This window comes from Anas acuta, chromosome 1, assembly GCF_963932015.1.
Source record: "Anas acuta chromosome 1, bAnaAcu1.1, whole genome shotgun sequence".
In the NCBI taxonomy this organism is placed as follows: domain Eukaryota; kingdom Metazoa; phylum Chordata; class Aves; order Anseriformes; family Anatidae; genus Anas; species Anas acuta.
In genome coordinates, this window is record NC_088979.1 from 139,457,094 (window position 1) to 139,478,565 (window position 21,472).

General features: G+C 41.7%; 1 protein-coding gene across 1 annotated transcript; it reads left to right on the forward strand.

The window, feature by feature from the left end:
- Positions 1–12,667: 12,667 nt before the first annotated feature.
- On the forward strand, positions 12,668–21,213 carry LOC137844088 (aldo-keto reductase family 1 member B10-like). Its single transcript, XM_068660057.1, has 10 exons — positions 12,668–12,822; positions 13,431–13,598; positions 14,635–14,751; positions 15,471–15,548; positions 16,435–16,557; positions 17,893–17,999; positions 18,179–18,260; positions 19,325–19,408; positions 20,247–20,329; positions 20,659–21,213. Exons 1-10 carry the CDS (start codon positions 12,754–12,756, stop codon positions 20,699–20,701), a joined length of 954 nt encoding a protein of 317 aa, XP_068516158.1. The 5' UTR covers positions 12,668–12,753; the 3' UTR covers positions 20,702–21,213.
- The last annotated feature ends 259 nt before the right edge of the window (positions 21,214–21,472 follow it).

A 21,472-nucleotide genomic window follows, 5' to 3' on the forward strand; every position in this document is an offset into this window, starting at 1 on the left:
AACATACTGCTGAAGTGATGACAAGTTCAACCTTCCCCACCCCAAGCCGGGCTGCCCTTTAAATAACCTCCTCAGGCTTTATCCAGCCCAGGTGCCAGCTTTCATCACAGGCATTGCTGTGAGTTGCCCCAGCCCAGGCTCCAGCCCCACAGTCCCTTTGGACGAGCCCTTCCTGCCAGGCAGAGCAGAAACAGCCAGGCTTGCTGCCCAGGGAGCTGATTCTGCTACAACCTCAGCCCAGCACTTCAATAAATCTAAAAGGAGCTATTTTATTCTCTGTCTTTGTCTTTTATTAGCTTTGTCCTAGATTGTATACAGGCTCTCTTGTGTACTCCCCTTTGTCTACACACAGGGAATGAGGAAGCCTGCAGAATACTTCCCTGATCCTAAGGCCACTGTTACCATATGCTTCATCATTACCATTTCCTCCGTGACACTGCCTTGCATGGCATGTCTCTGAGTAATTTCATATCACCATAAGCAAGAGTCTCCGAATATCTCCAGCTTTCTGATCACAGGAGAAAGCCACTATACCATGCAGAGAGGAGGCAGCTACTCAGAGATGTTTCTCTAAGTTATTCAGACATCACTGGTCTATAAGAAAGCTGCAGATGGGTACATGATAGACTTCAAATCCTTCATTTTTCATTTGTGAAGAGCAGTGCTCCTCTTCCCTACAAATTTATATCACTGAGACTGTGTACCTTCTCATAGAAATCTTGTGGGCTTAGGACACAAAGAACACAAGAAGATTCTCATTTTTATGTTGCTGCAGCTACTGTGATATCCTAATATCATCTTTCCAAGTGCATCCACACAATTATTCAAAGTTATAAAAAACTTTCAAATATAAATTATGCTATGATAAGTAACTAGTTTTGAAACTTCTACAACATACAAGTATCAGAAACAGGATGCCATTTTTCTGCTGGTTAGCTGTTCTCACACCAACTTGTAGTTTTAAAGAAATCAATCTTGTTTGATCTTAGACAGGTAAATAATCCTTTGAATGTAACAAATTTTCTTGGGCCTTGCAATATGAACTGAAACACACCATCAAGTGCATCTTCATCCTTATTCAGTGAAGCTCTAAAACACCTTTCCACAGAACACATGCAGCTCTCCACAGAACAGAGACAAACAACTGTTAACCAACCCCACTGCAAAATAAAATAATAAAACAAAATAAAACAAAACAAAACCAAATCTATCCCCACCTCCCAGCATTTTGCTATTAAAATCAGTTTGTGCAACTCTATCCCTTGAATGCACCAGCTCGGCTTCCTTTTTTTTTCCCCCCCAGTAAGATCAGGACTAACCTCTAAGAGGTCTTCCTACTGTTTATCACCATCAACCACAGCCACACTGAACATAACAAACTGGGCCTTAGCACAATACCCATTTTGCCTCTTGACATCCATATTGAACTTTTTCCATCAAGCCAAAGATGACATACAAGCTGATCACTGAAGAATTTTTTTCTTCTTCACAGCCAGAAAACTAATGTGACTTGCTTAAAAAAAAATCTCCTTAACCAGACAGACACAGAGATCAAAATACAAGTGCATATCTATTCCTGCACAAAGGTTCATCACAAATATCTTACCAATATACAAGTTTGCTGTACAGCTAAACATATTGTAATGCAACCCTTTGAAGGTTGGAATGAAGCCAACCATAAAAAAAAAACAAAAACAAACAAACAAAAAAAACTTGTTTCATTTTTTTTATAAAAGCTGGAGAGAAAAGAAAAAAAAGATGCAGAAAAAAATATTATTTATAGAATGAGATAAGATAGAAAGGGACTGAATAGATAGGCACTAGGCTGAAGAAAACATGCTCAGATACTAGACTTGGATGCTGAAATATAAAAGATTACTGCAAATGAAATGGCAAGAGCCTCACTTACTATAATAAATGCTTTTATCTCCTTTTTTTTTCTACCACTAACCTAGCCAGGATCTTGCTGATGATGAATTGTTCCTGTAAGTTATCAGAGCAGCAAAACATACGAGGAGAATACAGTGTCTTATGAGCTATGTTACGTGGAGATTTTGCACCATCTGCAGGTCCAGAGAGATATAAAGACACTGCAGATATCCCATCCTATAATAAAATACAATTGCTGTATGCATAATTTTGAGTTCCAGCAACAGAGATTTTGTGGCATTTTTGAATGCAGTATTTATGGGTGCTGTATTTATGGATGAAAGACTGTTTTCCCCTTGTCAGACCATTCTGAATTTTCTCCATCAAGAATAAAACCATATAAGATATGCATTTCAAAAATACATTTGAGGATCCCCTTATTCTTCAGCTCAGTAGAGAGCACTGTCCCACTAGCTGAATTCAGGGCACTTACTTTTTTGGGGCAGTGTAGCAGTGACCACAAGCCTTCTTCTGATAAACTCCTTAAATTCATTATTTGGGAATACCTGGAGATCTTCAAAAAATGTGAAGAGGAAGTGCTTCATGACATGGTTTAACGGTGGACTTGGCAGTGCTAGGTTAAAGGTTGGACTAGACGATCTTAGAAGTCTTTTCCAACCTAAATGATTCTATGATATAAAACAAAGGTTACACATAACCAAAACCTACAGAGTATTTACCCTTACCTAAATGTAATCTTTTGTACTACAGTATATATTGTTAAAAAGGCTTTCTTCTTACTTTCTTCGTACTTCTTGGCATGAAACATTTTTGACCATGCATTGAAATCCTGAAAAAATAACAGTACAAGAATACAATTTCTTGTAGAGACAAGATGATTTCAGGAAATACACCTTTTCCTAGGATTTTAAGCTCAAAAAAACAAACCAAACCAAAACAAACAAACAAACATATTCTAAAAAAATGGATCAAGATGGAAAACTAAGCAAATGTATCCATGTAATCATGCAAGGAAAATTCACTGCATAAAAATCATTCAACCTAATACACTAGCACAAACATCAATATAAATTTATATAAGAAATTAAGTCAGTGGGTTTTGAACTTTATTTTTTTTTGAAAGAGAGTTATCCTTTAAAACATTAAAGAGAAAAATCTTGACTATTGCTGACAAAAGAGCAAAACAAATAATATGGTATTTAGATTGAAAGTGAGTTTGATGGATTTGGTAATACTGGTTATATATCACAAAGCACCCTTATCTGATACATCTGCCCTACTACATGTTATACTGCAGAAACTATAAACAAAGGCAGTGACTGATGATAAAAATTTGTGATGAAAAGACATGTTGGACTAGTATCAAGCGTATTCCAGGGAAAGACTGTATATCACTTCTGCTGATGACTTCAATGTGTATTTAAAATAGACAGCTGCTTTCAATTGATTTTGAAACCTCCATTGACGTCAATAAGAAAACAATATCACCAAAAGATCTATGATAAAATATGGTGAGTTTTAAGAGAAACTGTGCTTTTAGTAATTTATTTTTAAAGGATTTCGTTGCTTTTAGTGGGACTCCTATGAAAAAACATTTGTTTAAGTGTACCACCACCATACTTTCTCAACCTCTCTCCTTTATCTCCATCTCTTTTTCTGCATTTCTCCTAAGCCTTCTCCTAGTTTCACCACCAGTTATACTTCCACTTTCTTCCCACATAACTAAAGATCAGTTATAATATCATTCTTTTATTATTTTTTATCAGAATTATCAGGCTAAGGAAGAATTAATTCTTCATGGTTTCAAAGTACAGAAAACTTAGAAGATAACATGTAGTAGATGTAAACACTGCAATTTAACTTTTCACAACAAAAAGACCTAGGAATATAAGACTTGTTTTTGTTTTGTTTTGTTTTTTAAAGTTCATGGTTGATATCCAGGTAATACTAAAATGCTATAGAAGCAACATAAATGTATTCGGAAGGTCTGACCACATCTCCAGCTACAGGACTAGCTTTAGGATTAAGAATAAAATAAGCCTAAATTGAGGTAACTGGCAGAATATCTTGCCAGCAATCAAGAGGACAGTAGGGCCTGTTAGCTTCATTCCTTCATACTAGTGAGTTCTTCACACTTTCTAATACTTCTAACATAGAAAAGAAGCATAAAGACAGACAAAATAAACAAGTAAAATAATCTCCTTAATGGAAAAAAATACTATTTTTTCCTCTTTCCCTAAAGAATTATGAAGTTGGCTGTTCTTCCTAAAACTGGTTAAAAGGTGTGTTCTGCATGATGTCATTGGTAGCATAGTCCAGCTCTATTGATAGTTTGATTTCTTGAAAAAAAGGAAATAAAATTGTCATAGTGCCTATCCTGAATTGCTTCTTCTCTTGCCAAACTAGGCTGCAAAATTGAAGTTGACAGCTGACCTGCAAAGAGCCAGAGGACTGTTCCTCTTTACTATAAATACCAACCATGTTTATGATTCTAGAAAAGTCTGATGTATAAATTTATGATGTTTGTTGACCTAAAAGAAAGGCAAAATTTAGATTGTGTGTACAAGCATAATGAAAGTAAACAACTTTTTACATAAACATGGTTAACTTGTCATTTTAAGTATTCCTCTTGACACAAGTGCTTCTATTTTAATAATTCATTTAAATAAAAGGCTGTCAATGCCATGTAGCAACAATGAAAGCAATTAGGTATCATCTAAGCCATTAAAAAAAAAAAAGAGAGAGAGAGAGAGAGAGTGATTTTTAGGTAATAAATGTAAATATCTTCTCAGACAACTTTTTTGGATCCACCCAGCAATGGGTTTATTCATATAATCATTAAGATTGGAAAAGACCTCCAAGTCCAACCATCACCCTATTACCAATGCCACCCACTAACCATGTCCCTAAGCACCACGTCCAACCTTTCCTTGAACACCCACAGGGATGGTGACACCACCACCTCCCTGGGCAACCCGTTCCAGAGCCTGACTGCTCTTTCTGAGAAGAAATTTCTCCTCATTTTCAACCTGAACCTCCCCTGGCACAACTTGAGGCCATTCCCTCTAGTCCTATCACTGGTTATTTGCGAGAACAGGCTGACCCCCCAGCTCCCCACAACCTCCTTTCAGGTAGCTGTAGAAAGCAATAAGAAATAGCTGTGTTAAGCTGAGATGACAGATCTGACAATCACTGTCAATGCTTCAGAGTGCAAAGATCTAGATCACTGCCACACAAGCACGTTTCCTCATAAATGGCAACTTTCCAAAACTCTCTTCCATGACCAGGTGCTCCATTCCCTTTGTACTGCTTAGCTTAGGCAATCAGAGCTGTCATGGTACTTATCCAGATCAAAGATGCTGTCTCAGCTTTTTTTCTGAAATGAACTGCAATAACAGAGCTCCAAAATTCACAGGGGGAAAGAAAGAGATGAGGTGCCCTCACAGGGAGGAATACACAGCAGTCACACTACACAAATGTTGAACTGAAGAAAGCCTTCAAAGGTTTTAATGCAAGGCTCTGCCATTACGTAGTTAAAGCAAACATTTCTGGAGAAACGTGACATACTCATTTGGCTTTAGATTCAGTGGATCTCAGTGATTCAAGTCCAATGGATTTCTAACCCTGGTCTTCAAGATTTGGTGAAACTTTGCATTTCAGTGTTGGTGAAACTGGTGTCTCACAGGTAACTGAAACTGGTAACTGGCAGCTTCTTCCAGTAGGAAAAGTTGTTAAGTACTGAAAAAAAAATCAATGACATACTGCAAAATTTGTGTTTTGTCCACTGCACTCAAGAAGGCAATAATCAAAACACTTCACTCACATACACAGATTTCATCACTGCTAGTGAGCTGCTTCACCCTGACATTGCCATATCCATAAGCATGACATGGTGGAAATAAGACCCTTAGAAGTAGTTCCGTCTCAGTAAAAGTAGACATTTCCTACTATAACTTTTGAGGGGTTGTTTACTTTTGCTTTTAAAGAAAAGCTGAAAAAATACAGCAATTCAAAAATACACCAACGACTAGGAGTGTCAGAGCATATAATAATACACAGAGCATATAATAATAAACTAATTGTATTATATAGTAATAATAAAATAACTAAAATAAATAAATAAGAGTGCCAGAATTTATAGCAATAAACAAGTCATCATTTGGCTTCGCTGGCTGCCACAAGCATCCTACAGGAAGACCACCTAGAAATCAGCTGCAGGTGAAGGCTGTACTCTGGAAACCACTGCCACATTTAGCATTCCTGCAGGCAAGCGCCCTCCTGCACTCACGTGCTGCAGTTGGAGGATTGGCACAACTGGGTGCCCCTGGGACCTGCCAGGGCATGGTGGGGCCATGACTCAGCTACAGTGCCGGGGCGGCTGCTCCTCGACCTTCACCCATAATGAGCATTGAAAAAAAAAAGCCTGGAAGGCTTTTAGACTCCCATAAACACAGTTTTTATTGGGGTGTTTACAACAATATTTATCTTTTTCTATAGAGATAAGGCAATTAAATAAAACAGAAGTATAAAGACTATAAACACAAGTGTGTGCAGCTTCCTGCCAGCTCAGTAGCTTTCTGGGTTACTTTCACCCTGCAGCCCATTTTAGTTGCCCCTCCTGGGCAGCCACCAAAACAACATCTGTGACAGTCACCTCCATCTGCCTCCACTCAACTCAGACTCCTCTTAAAACAACAAAACAGATACCCTAAACCACCCAATAAAATAAAATCTTATCTGCATCATCATCAAGGGCTGACTTTCTCCAGCTCCCTCTGAACAAATACCAAAAGAGGAGACACTATTTTACATAGGGAGAAGACAGAAAGATCTACTCAGTAGCTATTACTTTCTAGATATTCTCCAGACACCACAAAATTCATCCTAGGTTGCACTGAGCAGCTGCTCATAGCAAGCCCCCAAAAAGCACAGAGAACATCTGCTCAGCACCTATTACACCTCCCAAACAGGAGGCATGGCTGGGGAGCAGCAGAAGGGAATGTATGCTCTCCAAGACTATGGTTGTTTCTCCACAGGTTTATTTGTTAGTACTGAGGCCACTCTTGGCCAGGACATGCCTAGTCAAGATATTAAACAAAGAGGAGGTAGAAAATTACATAGGTACATGTATCTTACAGTATCTGTATCTGTGGGAAAGAACTTATGATAAGAAGGAAATGAACAAACAAGTATGATAAAATGCACTAGTTCAGGATGGGGAGCATTAAACTTTGACCCACATGTGTGGGTGAAAAGTTCACAGCAGTGAAAAGTTGATAGGTTCACCAACTCAGCTTCTCTCAATGAATGAGGTTGTTGCAAACAAATGCATCTGCTGGTTCCTTTCTGTTTTGGGGCCTAGGACCCAGGTATCCCCTAGCAGCCTTCTTTCTCCCAGGCAAACCCTTAGGTGCAGCCTGTGCTATGAACACCCTCCCAGAGAGAAGGTCCTGCAGTTTATTTACACTGTAGATCTGAAACAAATGGTCCAATCTCCTCCTATTCCCAGACTACTTTGCCATGTGCTTGCTGCAGGCAAAGTCTACACAAGTGCTGGCATTCAGATCAGGAAGGTACCTGTGAGGTGATTCAAGTGACCACCACCATTACCCATGCCTCATCTCCTACTGCCATGGAGCAGCCTTGCCATGCACAAATTGGATCCCTTCAGCTGAAATGAAACACAAGGTTATGTGCAACAGGCTCCTGCTCTACAGTAGTGTTTCTTAGCACAGCCATAACATAAGCCCACATTAAATGGGCACCAAACATAGTCAAGAGATTGCACAGGCAAATAAGAGACAGTTAAAAAAGAAAAAAAGAAAAAGAAAAAAAAAAAAAAAGCACTGACAGCCTTGACTACTTCTACAGATCTCTAGGCCTGATCAGCACTTGGCCTTTCACATGCGTGAAAAGGCTTCGCTTCAGATCTTGAAAGATAGGGAAAAATTTCATTCCTGCCACCCATGTATTAGAAGGGATGGCTAAAATAGTTGAAAAGTGGGTGTAATCCAAAAGCAAAACTAAGTAGGAGCCCAGAGACTTCAAGCTCCACAGTAATGTGATACACTTATGCTACTTTTGTCTGTCAAAACAGGTAGAAAAAGCATTTGAGCTAAAAACAAACAAACAAAAAAGCGCAAACAAAAAACACAGAGCCAGGGAGCCTGAAAACCCAGTGTCAGACTGGGAGCCCATGCAATAGGCTCAAAACCCACCCCAGAGCCAGGTCTCTCAGAACCCACCAAACCAGTAGAAAAGTCAGTTGTCCTTAAGTCTCCCCTTGCTTTGCTACAAACTCAGGAAAGTTGGCAGATCTCCCAGTAACCATTTCTTTCTGAAAGAATAAAAAACTTGGTGTCCTGACAAGTTTCAGCACCACACTCCTGTCCTAGAGAGCATTCACAGGCAACGGAGTGTGACTTGATAAAGAGTGAGAGGTCCGCACCCACTCACAACCACACCTTTCTCTTTCTTCAGCTCAGCCATCGCTGAACCCTCAGCATTTCCCTTGGCCTCCCCCAACCAGGAGAGGAGATTTACAGCAGACAGCTTATTGTCTGCGTAGCAAAAAGCACTTAGCATCTTTAAACGAGCACAAAGCACACACCTGCTGAATTCACAGCTGAACAGCAGCTGCACATGGCTACAGCAGCCGTTCTGTGGGAGAATAAACTCAAAACCAGCTGCAGGTGAAGGCTCAGCGAGGTGAGAGCCATGCTTTGGAAACCACCAAGTTTACCACTCCTGCGGGCCAGCCCCCTCCTGCACCCATATGTAGAAACAGCTGAAGGGAGGGTGCAAAGAAGACAGAGACAGGCTTTTCTCGATGGTGCCAAGTGCCAGCACAAGCAGTGGACACAAACTGGAACACAGGAATGCTCTGTCTGAACATCATGAAGCACTCCTTTACTATGTGGTTGCCTCAGTCTGAAGCCACAGAGTTCTGCAAGGATGCCCAGAAGGTTTTTAGACTCACAGAAAACATCAGGTTTCATGAAAATATAAACGACGATAATTACCTTCCTACTATTCATTATTTCATACTTGTAATTTCATTATTGTTGCAACTGATCCATCACAATGATGAGAGCTGGACCACTAAGTTCTATAGTCTAAGAAAGTGCAGCCCTGAATGTCTCTCTTCAGGAAGAACAAGTCAATATCAAATACCAGTGAACATCCAGTGAGGAGGCAGCAGTGCCTTGAAAGCCATGGCCATGCTTCCCAAGGATACCAATGAGTCAGTTCCTGTGTCTGCACATGCTGAGTCACGGGATAGCGTGGCAGAGTGCTCCGAGAGAGCTGCCACACTCTGCAGGGAGCAAAGCAACCATGACTCAGCTAAACTTTGAGGTAGGAGGGCCTCAGTCTTCACCTATTCACCATCCAGGCTAAATAAATAAATAAATAAATAAATTGTTGGAAAGCTTTCTGACCCCCATAAAGGTAGGATTTACAATGCTGTAAATACGGGAGTTATCTTTTTCCAAACAGATAAAGCAATCAGGTTAAACAGAACAGAAACGCCCAAGCAGAGAAGCCCAGATGTGTAACTGTGCTTTCAGCAGATCTCACCAGCCAGACACGTGCTGTAGCCTCCTGAGCTGCCAAAATCTCTCCGTTCTCCACTCTGGCCCCCAGGAAGTTCACTCCAAAACCATGAAGGCCTGCAGGCCAGACCAGCTGCAGGCCCCACATTGCTTCTCTCTTATGGCAATGTCACTGCATGCCCTGCTCTCCAGAGCACCTCTGGGTGCCCCAAAATACCTCCTGGTGCTCAGCTGCTCTTGGGAAGCCCCCAGCCGGGGAAAAGCCCAGCACCTATTACACGTCCCAGGCAGGAGGCATAGCTGGGGAGCAGCAAGAGGCAACAGGACACTTGTGTCCACAGCTGCTCTCCCAAGGCTTCCTGTGATGGTAGCAATGAGGCCACTCTTGGCCAGCACACAACTCGCCCAAATGTTAAATAAGCGGGAGGTAGAGAGAGAATTACTCATGTGCCCGTATCTTATTGTATACACATATGTGGGCACAGTCTTATCTTAAGAAAAAAGGGCACAAACACGTATGCATTAGCTAAGGAGAGCAGCAAGCTGAACATTGTCCCACAGTCTGTGGGTGTCCCATGGGGTGAAATGGGGCTCATGGCTGTGAGACATCCATGGAAAATTTGAGCACCTCCATGCCCTTCTTGTAATGCTGGGCCAAAAACTGAACACAGTACTCAAGGTGCAGCCTCACCAGAGCTGAATACAGGGGGACAATCACTTCCCTAGACTTGCTGGCCACACAGCTTCTTATGCAAGCCAGGATGCTGTTGGCCTTCTTGGCCACCTGAGCACACTGCTGGTTCATATTAAGCGGACTATCAACCAATACTCCCACCTCCTTCTCTGCCAGGCAGCTTTCCAACCACTCATCTCCCAGCCTGTAGCTCTGCTTGGGGTTGTTGCACCCCAGGTGCAGGACCCAGCACTTGGCCTTGTTGAACTTCGTGCAGTTGACCTCAGCCCATCGGTGCAGCCTATCCAGATCCTCCTGCAGAGCCTTCCTACCCTCGAGCAGATCAACACACGCACCTAACTTGGTGTCGTCTGCAAACTTACTGAGAGTGCACTCGATCCCCTCATCCAGATCATCAATAAAGATATTAAAGAGGACTGGCCCCAGTACTGAGCCCTGAGGGACTCCACAAGTGACCGGCCTCCAACTGGATTTAACTCCATTAACCACGACTCTTTGGGCCCATTTCAAGCAGGTCCACATGCAGGATCCTTTCTTTTAGAGTGCCTGCAATGCCAGCAATTCTTAATTCCTTGTTTCTCCTCCTTTCTTCAGTAGTCACATTACACAGCAAATTGACTTCACTAATTCATGTACAAACTGTTTCTGATGCTTTTGGGAATGTGATTCTTTATTAAAAGGTGAGGATTGCCATGGCTACCCTCTCCATTCGAGCTCTCTGGGGAAGATCTGGCTGTTGGTGTGGTTGGGCCTGTGACAAAGAATTGATGGGCAGGATCCTTAGGAAATGGCCAGCCTGACGTAAGAATATGCAGCTAGGCAGCAAGCCCCCATAACAACAGGGAGCCCCCCCTCCACTGTGCTGAGGTGGGCTTGTAACATGGAGGTCAACCTCCAAAGTGGATTAAAATGCAAAAAGGTCACCTTGAGAAGGGATGAGAGCCACACAAATTGAAGGTTTGTGATTTGCTACATTATAATTCCAATCAGACACAGTTTCAGAGCAAAATACATACACATCTATCATGCAGCTAAAAATTTGATCAAAGAGAAAGCAGAGTTTAGTCTGACAGATAATACTTGAGGAAAATCTGGACATCATCTGTTTCAGCTGATCTTTATGCACTTATGTCAGACTGGCTAAGTACATAAAAGCTTAGGACATGTTTTCACAGAGGGGGCTGGCTGGAACCTGAAGAGAAACATCCAAAAAAAAAAAAAGGCCCTTTATGCCTTTCAGAACAAGAGTTGATGTAGTTAAAGATAAGCTGTAGATCAATCTCAACACTTTCCAATCTGTTCTTTACATGATTTTAGTGCTGTAGCACCCAAGACTCTTCAATAACAATTTAAGCAATAGGTATATATCATGGGCTGGGTGTAAAAGTTTGTCATTGTCATCAGAGATCAGTGCAGAAGAGTAGAGTGGCTCTTTCTGTCCTTAAAATAGATGATCCATTATTAAATTTATAAAATCTCTGCAGATTTGTTTGTCTTTGTGTAAGTCTTGCTCTCTCTTTTCTGTCAAATTCCTCACCCCTCTTGCATCCTCTCTGCCCCCCTTCCAAGGGTACAACATTTTAACAAATCATTAAAGGCAAAGGGACCCCACCACCACAATTAGCCAGCTCTCTCCTGCTGCAATGTGTGCCACTGGCCAGGGATGGATGCAGAGCACTGACAGCCACGGGGGGGGTCATGGAGCAAGGAGGGGGCCAGGCAAGTGGCGATGGACCATCAGCACTGCCTGTGCACATCTCATGCTCCATGTCTGAGATGTGTTGCCTTTTTAATCACCCCAGGAGATGATCCCTTTTCTGATTAAAATGTGTCCAGTGTCTGCATCCATACCTAGATTTGTCATTGCTTGAACTGGGAATAATAAAATACAAAATAATAATAATAATAATAAATTAATTAATTAAAAGAACTTGCACCAAAGAGACCTGGGGAGATAAAACCCACAGCAAATTTGGACCAATGCTTTGATGCTTAATATCAGGTCTCTGAACCCGGATTAATGTACATAAGTAAACTGCATAACTCATGGAAGTGGTCACCACTGATGGCACCTGTTGAAAGGCAGCCAGGTGCCACTGTGACAAAAAGCACAGGAAACATAAAGCTGGCACTACACAAGCAAGGCCGAATCTGAACCACTCCTGTTGCCCCTGGGCAACCCTCCCATGGGTTTGGTGGTGTGGATTTCACCTCGGCTTCCCAAACTGAAGCCCCTCAGATTCCTCATTTGCCGCAAATCCTGCCTGTCTCTGGCTGCCAGCTGCACAGCCCAGCCCTCCCAGACCCCTGCCTCTTGATGTCTGAGGCACACTAGTCTCACAGAGTCCCTCAGCGCTCTGAAAGCATCTCATCCCTACACGAAGGCCTTCCGGAGATGGCATGCTAAGTGCTGAGTTCATCCTTAAATCAGCCGTTTTTCGTCTGGCTTGCTCAGTGTAAACTAAACAAGTAAATTAAAAGATCCTCATCAGCCAACCAAGCCTTGACAACGCCCTGCGAGAGCCTGGGGAGGCGGAGAGAGAGGCGGACACAGAGGCTGGGCCAGGACAGCTTTAAAATGCCTGCGGGCAGCCTAAGGAGACTGGCAGTGACACCATGGCGAGCCCCTGTGTAGAGCTGAGCAACAAGATGAAGATGCCCATCCTGGGGCTGGGCACCTGGCAGGTACTGGGGCAGGGGCCATGGATGGGGCTGTGGGTAAAAAAATCAAGGTGCAGGGGCTGCTGTGGAAGGTGTCCGTGGGTTGGTGTCAGTGTCTGCTTGCAGCACTTGTATAACCAGGCAGCTGGAAGGGGGGGAGCAAAGGAAGAAGGCAACAAGTATAACAGAAGGAAGAAGGGAAAATAAAAGCAGGAGCAAAATAATAAAGTAGATTGCAAAAGGCTTTCTTGCCCCCTGACACTTGCAGCTCACCCCTGTGGGATGGGGGGTCACTTGATGGGAGCCTTGTGCCACCAACCTGCTTTTGTGGGGAAGGGTTTGGGGAAGGTAAAGTGGCAAAGCTGCTTGGGTGATGCTGGGGGCACATAAGGGGAAGTGATACCCCTAGAAGGGGTAGGGTCAAAATGTCCCATGGAAACTAACTGCTTTCTGCTCCAGTCCCAGGATTTCAGTCCTTTCCCTACAGCAGTGGGAAGTTAAAACTCAATTTAAATGCAGGTGACAAGGAGACACCAGCAGCTGCTGGTAGGGGAGACTTGGTGCAGCTGTCACAGTAGTGAATGCTGGCAGAAGGTGATGGAAGAGCTCATAGTTTGGTTGTCTGCTTTCAGGCTTCTCCAGGAAAGGTGGAAGAGGTGGTGAAGCATGCTATTGATGCAGGCTACCGGCACCTCGACTGTGCCTATTTCTACCAAAATGAACATGAAATAGGGAATGCAGTCCAGCAGAAGATCAAGGAGGGAGCTGTGAGGCGGGAAGATCTCTTCATTGTCACTAAGGTATGAGGATGCAGGAATGTTGGTGCATTTGGCTTTTCTTGCAGAGAAACCCTTGTTTCATCCCTAAAGTGCCCTAAGGACCTATTCCCTTCTCTTATACTCGTTTCATGATAACCTTGTTGCAGAGTATAAATTCCATTTGTTTGCAACTTGGACTGAACCTTACTAGGAACTGTTGAAAACTTAGTTGTTGCTAAACTAATAATTCCATTGCATTTACTGAAGGTTCATATGTGTGCACCCTAGAAGGATCAGGAAGAACAGACAAATCAGATGTCTGAATTCAAAGATGCTGTACTACTTACTGATGTGCAAGACACTGAAAATGGTGTCATGTAGAAAAAGTAATCCTAAAAGAGAATAGAAATTAAAATATGGGACTTAAGTCCCAAGTATTTTCTGTGTATGTACTCCATTCCCTCATCTTACCCACTTGTCTCAGCAATGCTTGTTACCAAAAAGTGAGAATATTTCAATTAATAAACTTATGACTTGAGGTTTTTCATGTGCAAAAACAGAAAATATTGAGCAGAACAAAACTCTTTCTCATACTCTTATTTTTACTTAAAGAATAGTTTTTAATTTGAATAATACTTGCGAGTTCCTCTACCTAAGCACTTGAATTTTCATTTCAAAAATAATTAAGTAACATTCAGAATGGTCCTCACAGTGGTCAAGTAGTCAGATACAAAGTACAGAAAGAGGGTAGTTATGGGGTGCTCAAGACTTGAAATTTAGTCTTTAAAAAAAAAAAAAAAAAGATATACATAAATAATCTCTAACAGTAAAAATATGCTGTATACCTGGCAGAGATTTACATCTTGTTCAGAGAATCTCTTTTCATGAGTAAGAATACTGCTTTTCCACCTTCACTACTAACTCTTTTATCTGTGTATATTTGTCCTACATTAACCATTGAAATCCAACCCCTACAATTCTGTGATTCTGTGTGAATTCTGTGAAATATTAGCATCCTTTTCTCTGGTCTGGACAATGGAACCTGCAGAGTCACAGCTGAGCTTTGTTTCTTCTACAGTTGTGGAACACATTTCATGAGAAGTCCTTGGTAAAGGAAGGGTGCAAAAGAAGCCTTGCTGCACTGCAGCTGGACTACCTTGACCTCTACCTGATACATTTCCCTACGGGATTTAAGGTAGTTCTTCTTTACATTCCTCTTTTCTCCTTACCTGGTTGAAAACATAGTGTGTTTTCTCATCTGTGCTGTGTCCATCTTCATTACACATCAAGGATATGCTGTGGTTCCTTTGTCTCTTCCCTGAACCTGGAAGAAGCCAGCATTTGGTCAGTAACTAGGCAGTAGTATTTTTAGGGTGTGCATCTGGCCTTCCATGTGTATTAGACTGAGATAGCTGTGGTTATGAGTATTGCTAATGAACACCTTGAGTCTTCAGGGAAAGTGTAACCAATGGATGATGGAGTTTGGGATCATGGCCTTGTGCTGGGCCAGACTGGTGTGATCATATCATCTTTTCAAGATGTGGGCTTGATGTGGAGTAACCAACTGTGAGAAGTGTAACACAGTACAGAAAGAACTTGCTTCTAGTCCCCCTCCCCCGCACCAGTGTAAAATAAACATAAACTCTAGAATAAAAGTATGGGAGTGTCTGTTCCCTTCTCTCCAGACCTGCCTAAATTACTCAAATATTTACTACTAATCCCCATCTCTTTGTATGCAATGATTGATTTGTAGAAGTATGGCCCTTGTCCAAGAGTACCGAGGAACACGAATAATTTTTAGTGATGTGTTTAAACAAACTACTAACTTACTAGCTGTAATTCCCAGTCAGAAATCCTAATATACAGTAGGAAATGCAACTTTTAAGTCCCTGTGATTCTGCCTTGAAATAACAGGCTGGTGAAGATCTGATGCCTACAGATGACAAGGGTATGGCAATCCCCAGTGATACAGATTTTCTGGACACATGGGAGGTACGTTAATGTTTGGTCTTTTGTGTATGTGTCAGCACTAAAAATGGAGCAGAAATGTGCATGTACAATGAAATTAAGGGACGGGTTTGGGTACAGAGGGTAGTTGCACAAAATTACATTTCATGACCAGAAAGAGCTGCTGCTTTCTCTTGTTTTCAGGAGCTGAAGGGGTATGTCTGCTCTATGAATAAAGAGGACAAACCTATGAGCACTGTAGGTGCTGTCCCTAAAACAATATTTGAATATGTACAATGGTAGAACTGAGGCATGGATTAGTGCAGGCGTGGCTGTTAATCTACTGGGAGTTTCGTACAGATAAGGAATTCTCACGCTTTTCAGCATGGGGCATCAGCATCTCAGGCCATCCTTCAATCCTCATTTCCTTGTGGACCGAGAGGACTCAAGGTCTGCTCCTGCTACCTGCACCACTGTGGTGCTGCAGCTCTGGGAATACATAGTTTTCTCTACAATGTCAGATTACAGCCACAAGAAAATATGCAGAGATAACTAGGTTTAGTCTAACATCTTCCCTACTGCATTCTGCCAACTCAGAGGTAGTATGCTGGCTTAGGACAAGGTGGGGGGATCTCCCCTGCTTTTTCAGCTCTAGTAAAATGACTCCCGGAGAAGCCTAAGCAAAATATTTGCATCCCATTACAAAAGGGTTGGCCTACCCTTTTTATGTTACTTCACCATCTGCAACAGGACATAAAGCACACAGATAATACAAGGTGCAAAGATATATATTTTCTTAAAATCGAACATACTGTCATTTAATCTACTATGGGATGTTTACTGGTTTGTCACCAGCTTTAATGAAATAAAATACTGTACGTGACAGTTAATACCACCTCATGAATACACATTTGTTGTCCTCATTCATTAGGCTATGGAAGAGCTGGTGGACTGTGGCATGGTAAAAGCCATTGGAGTTTCCAATTTTAACCATGAGCAGATTGAAAGAATCTTGAACAAGCCAGGACTAAAGTACAAACCTGTAAATAACCAGGTAAGACTTTTATCTCCACTGATGTCAGCTGTTCTTGGAATATGCCTAAATATATTTGAGTTACACTTCAGCTGTTAAAGCTGATTTACGCCACGACCTTTTAAATAGTTTCAGTGCCATGGAAAGATCTCACAAAACACTAGGTATCTCTTTGTATGTAAAAGACGTGTTCGGCTTGGCTCAGGTCATTTTTGGGAAAACATATTTTGACTCTTTCCTTTTGATTCTTCACCTGCAACCCTAACTGTTCTCATTTTGCACAGCCCTTCTGACTGAAACAGTTCTAAACTAGAAACAATGATTATATAGCTGTAGCATTCAGCCAGTGCTAGGGATTTACTATAGCCCTGATCTGATAGATACCTTAAACTAGGTCACTGTCATGCTGCTGTTACAATCCAATATGCAGGGTGACTAAACCCTCAAGAGTGTTTTCCAGCTGCAATAACATGTGGTGCTTTTGATAGAAGGGAATGCTCCTTTCTATACTGCATTCATTTTTATGTCATCTTGCTGTATTTAAATAACTTAAATGAAGTAACTTAACATGAAATTCAAAATTATTTCCTTCTCTGGAAAAAAACAACACCACAACAAAAAACAACTAGACAGCAGCACTACACAGATGTATTATTTTTAAAGCACTGGCTTCACACTGAGGAAAACAGGAAAACTTATACACATGTAAAATATTACTAAACTTTATATCATGCTTCTTCTGTAAGAAAGAAGAATCAAGATCTTGCCTGTGTATTTGAGTAGGGATTTCAGCAGCCAAAGCACAGACTGAAGCAACTTTTTCTGAAGGTCAGGGAGCCTGCAGCAACCAGGACTCAGGCTTCTTTGTCTATTCATATACCATCTCCTCAGGGGAGGGATGGGGAGGATGTCCAGAAGGGCTAAGCTGAGGACACTCATTTCCCTCACCTTCTTTGGGAATCAGGGAGATTCCCTGAGGTTGCGTGACTCAGAACAGAAACCAAACTCCAGGTATTCTGAGCAGCCCCTCTGAAGATGCAGTTATGCTCTCCTGACTAGTCCAGGAAGACTGATTTCATAATTTTTGCCACAGATCCTACACTTTCAGTCTTCCCATCTATTTCTCACCATGTTTGTGTAGTATGAGGCACGAGGTAGACTTATTATCTGTATTAAGCTTCTAGATATTGCTGTGATGTTAATAATTTTAATAACATTTTTAAAAGATAGATTTTAATCATGATCCTGGGAGTCTTTTCTTCACATTGTCCGTGACCCAAGAGGATTTCAAACCTTATGCTCTGGAGCCCCATGCAGTCTGCTTCCATGCCAACCTCCAGGTTTCTGTGTTTACAGATTGAATGCCATCCATACCTGACCCAGGAGAAGCTGATCAAGTACTGTCAATCCAAAGGGATCGCTGTGACAGCATACAGTCCCCTGGGTTCTCCAAACCGGCCATGGTAAGAAACCACAGCAGCCTTTCTCTACAAAGACGACTGGATTTGCAAATTGAATCTTTGTGGCAGAGTATGCAAATAATGCAGCTACAATGAGAGAAATGCTCTTGCTTTGTTGCAGGGAAGCTAATACCTTCCTGCCACCAGTATGGTAGCTAATACTTGGTTTTTGCTTTTATTAGGGCCAAGCCAGGGGAACCCCTGCTGCTGGAGGATCCTAAGATTAAAGAGATTGCAGCTAGACATAATAAAACCCCTGCCCAGGTAAGTGGAGATGTCAGAGCAAACTCTTCCTCCTACTCAGACATTTATAGGAGTCGATGGCCAGTCTTTACAGATGCTGCCTTCCGTAAGGATACAGTACAATGGGGTTGAACTGCACTTGACTCTTCGTACTGCCCCTGTTCTTAACAGCATTCATGTCTCTTAGAAAACATCTGGTAATTCATGTTGAGTATTGAGCTTGAAGGAGCTAATCAGTATGGGTACGAGCTTACCTCAAGTGTCCCCCTTCCTAGGGAGATTTATTCTGCTCCCAGAGAGAAGTGCTCCCTCTCTGAAAATCACTTTCCTCTGAGATTTACTTACAAATCATCAAACCAACACATTATTCCTTTCTCCAGCTAAGTTAGCTAAGTTACTCTTCAGAGAAGCAGAAGTAATTTGCAGAGCTATCTGATTGCTTGCTGTTTGCTCACCTTCACAGAGAGTCTTTGAAAGCTGCTTGATTAGTCAAGGTGAAATGTTTTTCTCTATGGTTTGCTAGACTCACTAAAGAGATCTTGCCCATAGTGGACAGGAATTGCATTTCAAACAAATCCACGTGTTCACAGGCAATTAACCATAGTCACATTTTAAGATGGGCAGAGCAGGCAAAAAATGTATGCGACAATCCTTTGTTGATAGAAAAAACTTCAGAAATCTTTTTTTTTCTATTTAAAGCATTCTGAAAGCTTAAGTTAGGTGAGGTACTTACCTATGAGTATGAGGTGAGGTACTTACCTATGACCTAATTTGGTCTGAGCACCCATGTAATACAAGCCAGAAGCATCATCATTTTTCTCTCCCTCCCTCCCCCCCCCCAAAAAAAAATAATCATTGAGAAGCCAAGATATAGAAACAGTTGATAGTTTTTCAGTAGACTGCCAGCAAATGCTGGAACATCAAAACTCCTCTGTGCAGTCTTGTATTTTTCCAAAGAGTGAATGTGGTTGTAGAAAGAGGAATGGGTTTGTGGGAAGAAAAAAAATGTAAGAGAAAATGCACAAAATGCATTTGAAGATTTTTTTTGCACCCCTATGCTCATAATCGTCCCTGTCCTTATTTAGGTCCTGATCCGGTTTAACATCCAAAGGAACGTGGCTGTCATTCCCAAGTCTGACAAAGTGCAGCGCATTAAGGAAAACATAAAGGTGAAGTTTCCATCGGGACTGCAGCCACCTATTTACATGGCATAGGCACCCACACCCTAATCCCCTCTGTGTTTCCAGGCAGCACCCAGGAGTCAGTGGAAGGATTACAGAGATATACAGATCAGGGCTCAGTAGTACCTACCCACCACATCTTTTTCTGTGGTGAGAAGGATCTCGTTATCTCCAATAGACAAATGGGTTACACCAGAGTGGGTGCTGGAAGTGGAATCACAGTTTGGGGTTTCCCTTCTGGGAGATGCTTAGTGAGCCCTGCTTTGGGGCATAAAGGAACAAACTACAAACACCACGCTCATTAGCAGTTTGTCTCATTTTGAGGCTGTGGTTTTCCTTGGCAGGGAGAGTCAGCTGGATGCTTGCTTTGATGACATGGCATCTTCGATGGTTGCTCTGTTACTGTCAGTTCATGCTGCTATATTTTGGAGTCATTTCTTTTATTAACCACTAGCAACAATTCTTAGATGACATCAACTGTGAGACAATAATTTGCAGTTGGTATCCAGGAAGTCCTTACACATTGAGCAATCAGCCCTTAGCACCTACGTTCGCTGTCAGTGCATTACAACACAAACAGAAGTGGTGTTTGCATTCAAATACCCGCAGCTGAGCTACTGCTATGAACAGCGCCTCAGAGAGAAACGAACTAATTGGTAAATTGACATCTGGCTGAGAAATAAGAGGATTTCTTAACTAGCACTAGCATGGATGCAGTGTGTTCTTACCTTCAGTCATAATACATGCTGGAAGCACACTTTGTATCTCACTACTTATGAACTTAACTAAAAAAGAGACTTTTGTTTCCTTTTTTTTCTTCTGCTAGGTGTTCGACTTCGAGCTGTCTAAAAAGGAGATGGATGTCATCCTCAGCTTTAACAGGAACTGGAGGGCAGTTCCAGTAGCCCAGTATGTTTCTCATTATCCTTATTATCCACTAGGCCTATCTCTGTCTGTATTTTCATCCCCTGTATCTTGAAAGCATACCTGACCAAAACTAGAGACAGTTCCCATCTTAAACCTTGGTGATAAGACATCCTGAAACTGACATCAGGAAGGAGAGGCATTCAGCATCTTGGTATTGCACGTGATTGTTCACAAGCATGTGTTCAAATTAATGACAGCTGTCAGCTGCAAAACTTGAGTACGTTGGCAAGGGGGAGGGCCACCGCAGTAGGGAAATGCTGCTGAAGATGCTTGCTACTACACCTGTAAAAACAAGCTATTTCTCTTTGCAGGGCTGTCAATCATAAGGACTACCCATTCAAGGCAGAATATTAGCACCAGTGGTTTCTGCGAGACCTCTATGTATCTCCTTCCAGATCAGATGTCCTCTGTATCTGAGTCCTGATTTCTTCTTTTGTACTTGATGATCATTAAAAGTGGTTACTTGCCCTCCTTTTTTAGGAGGAGACCACTAGCTGGTGAAAGAATGCATCAATGGGGATGGGTCTTTTGTTGAGAGGGTTAGCTGAAATCTGTTCTTGATTAATAGTTTAAAAAAAAAAAAAAAAAGACAATGTCTCATTTCCGTTTTTTCTTGTCTTACATAATTAAAGACATGTTTAACAAATAAAAAAAAATCTTGAAAGTAACTAATTTTTTTTAATGTTGTTTTCAGTGCAGTAAGTCTTACTGGCTTATGAGTGGCTGTTGAAGAACACTGTCTTTAATTACTTTGCTTATTACATAGTTGTGATTTTTATGGTGTGAATCAATGCTTTAAAATTTTATATGAACAACAAGAAAACAAAAAATAAAGTTTGAATAACACCAAAACTTTGTCACTGTGATGCTTACGTTGTTTGATATGACTATTTATTTAAAAACATGCCTGAAGTTTCGTTTTTCAATTTCCATAGAGGTAGAAATGGGCTCCTATGCTTCCTGTACAAGGACAACACTGGGAAAGAAACTAATCTGGGGCTTATGCATCAAACAGACAAAGCTAAAGAGCAAAACTGCCCTCCCTCTGAACAACTAGAAATTGATTTCTTGTACAACGAGAGGTGACAAGGTGAAGACAGCAACATATGCAGTGATAACTTACAT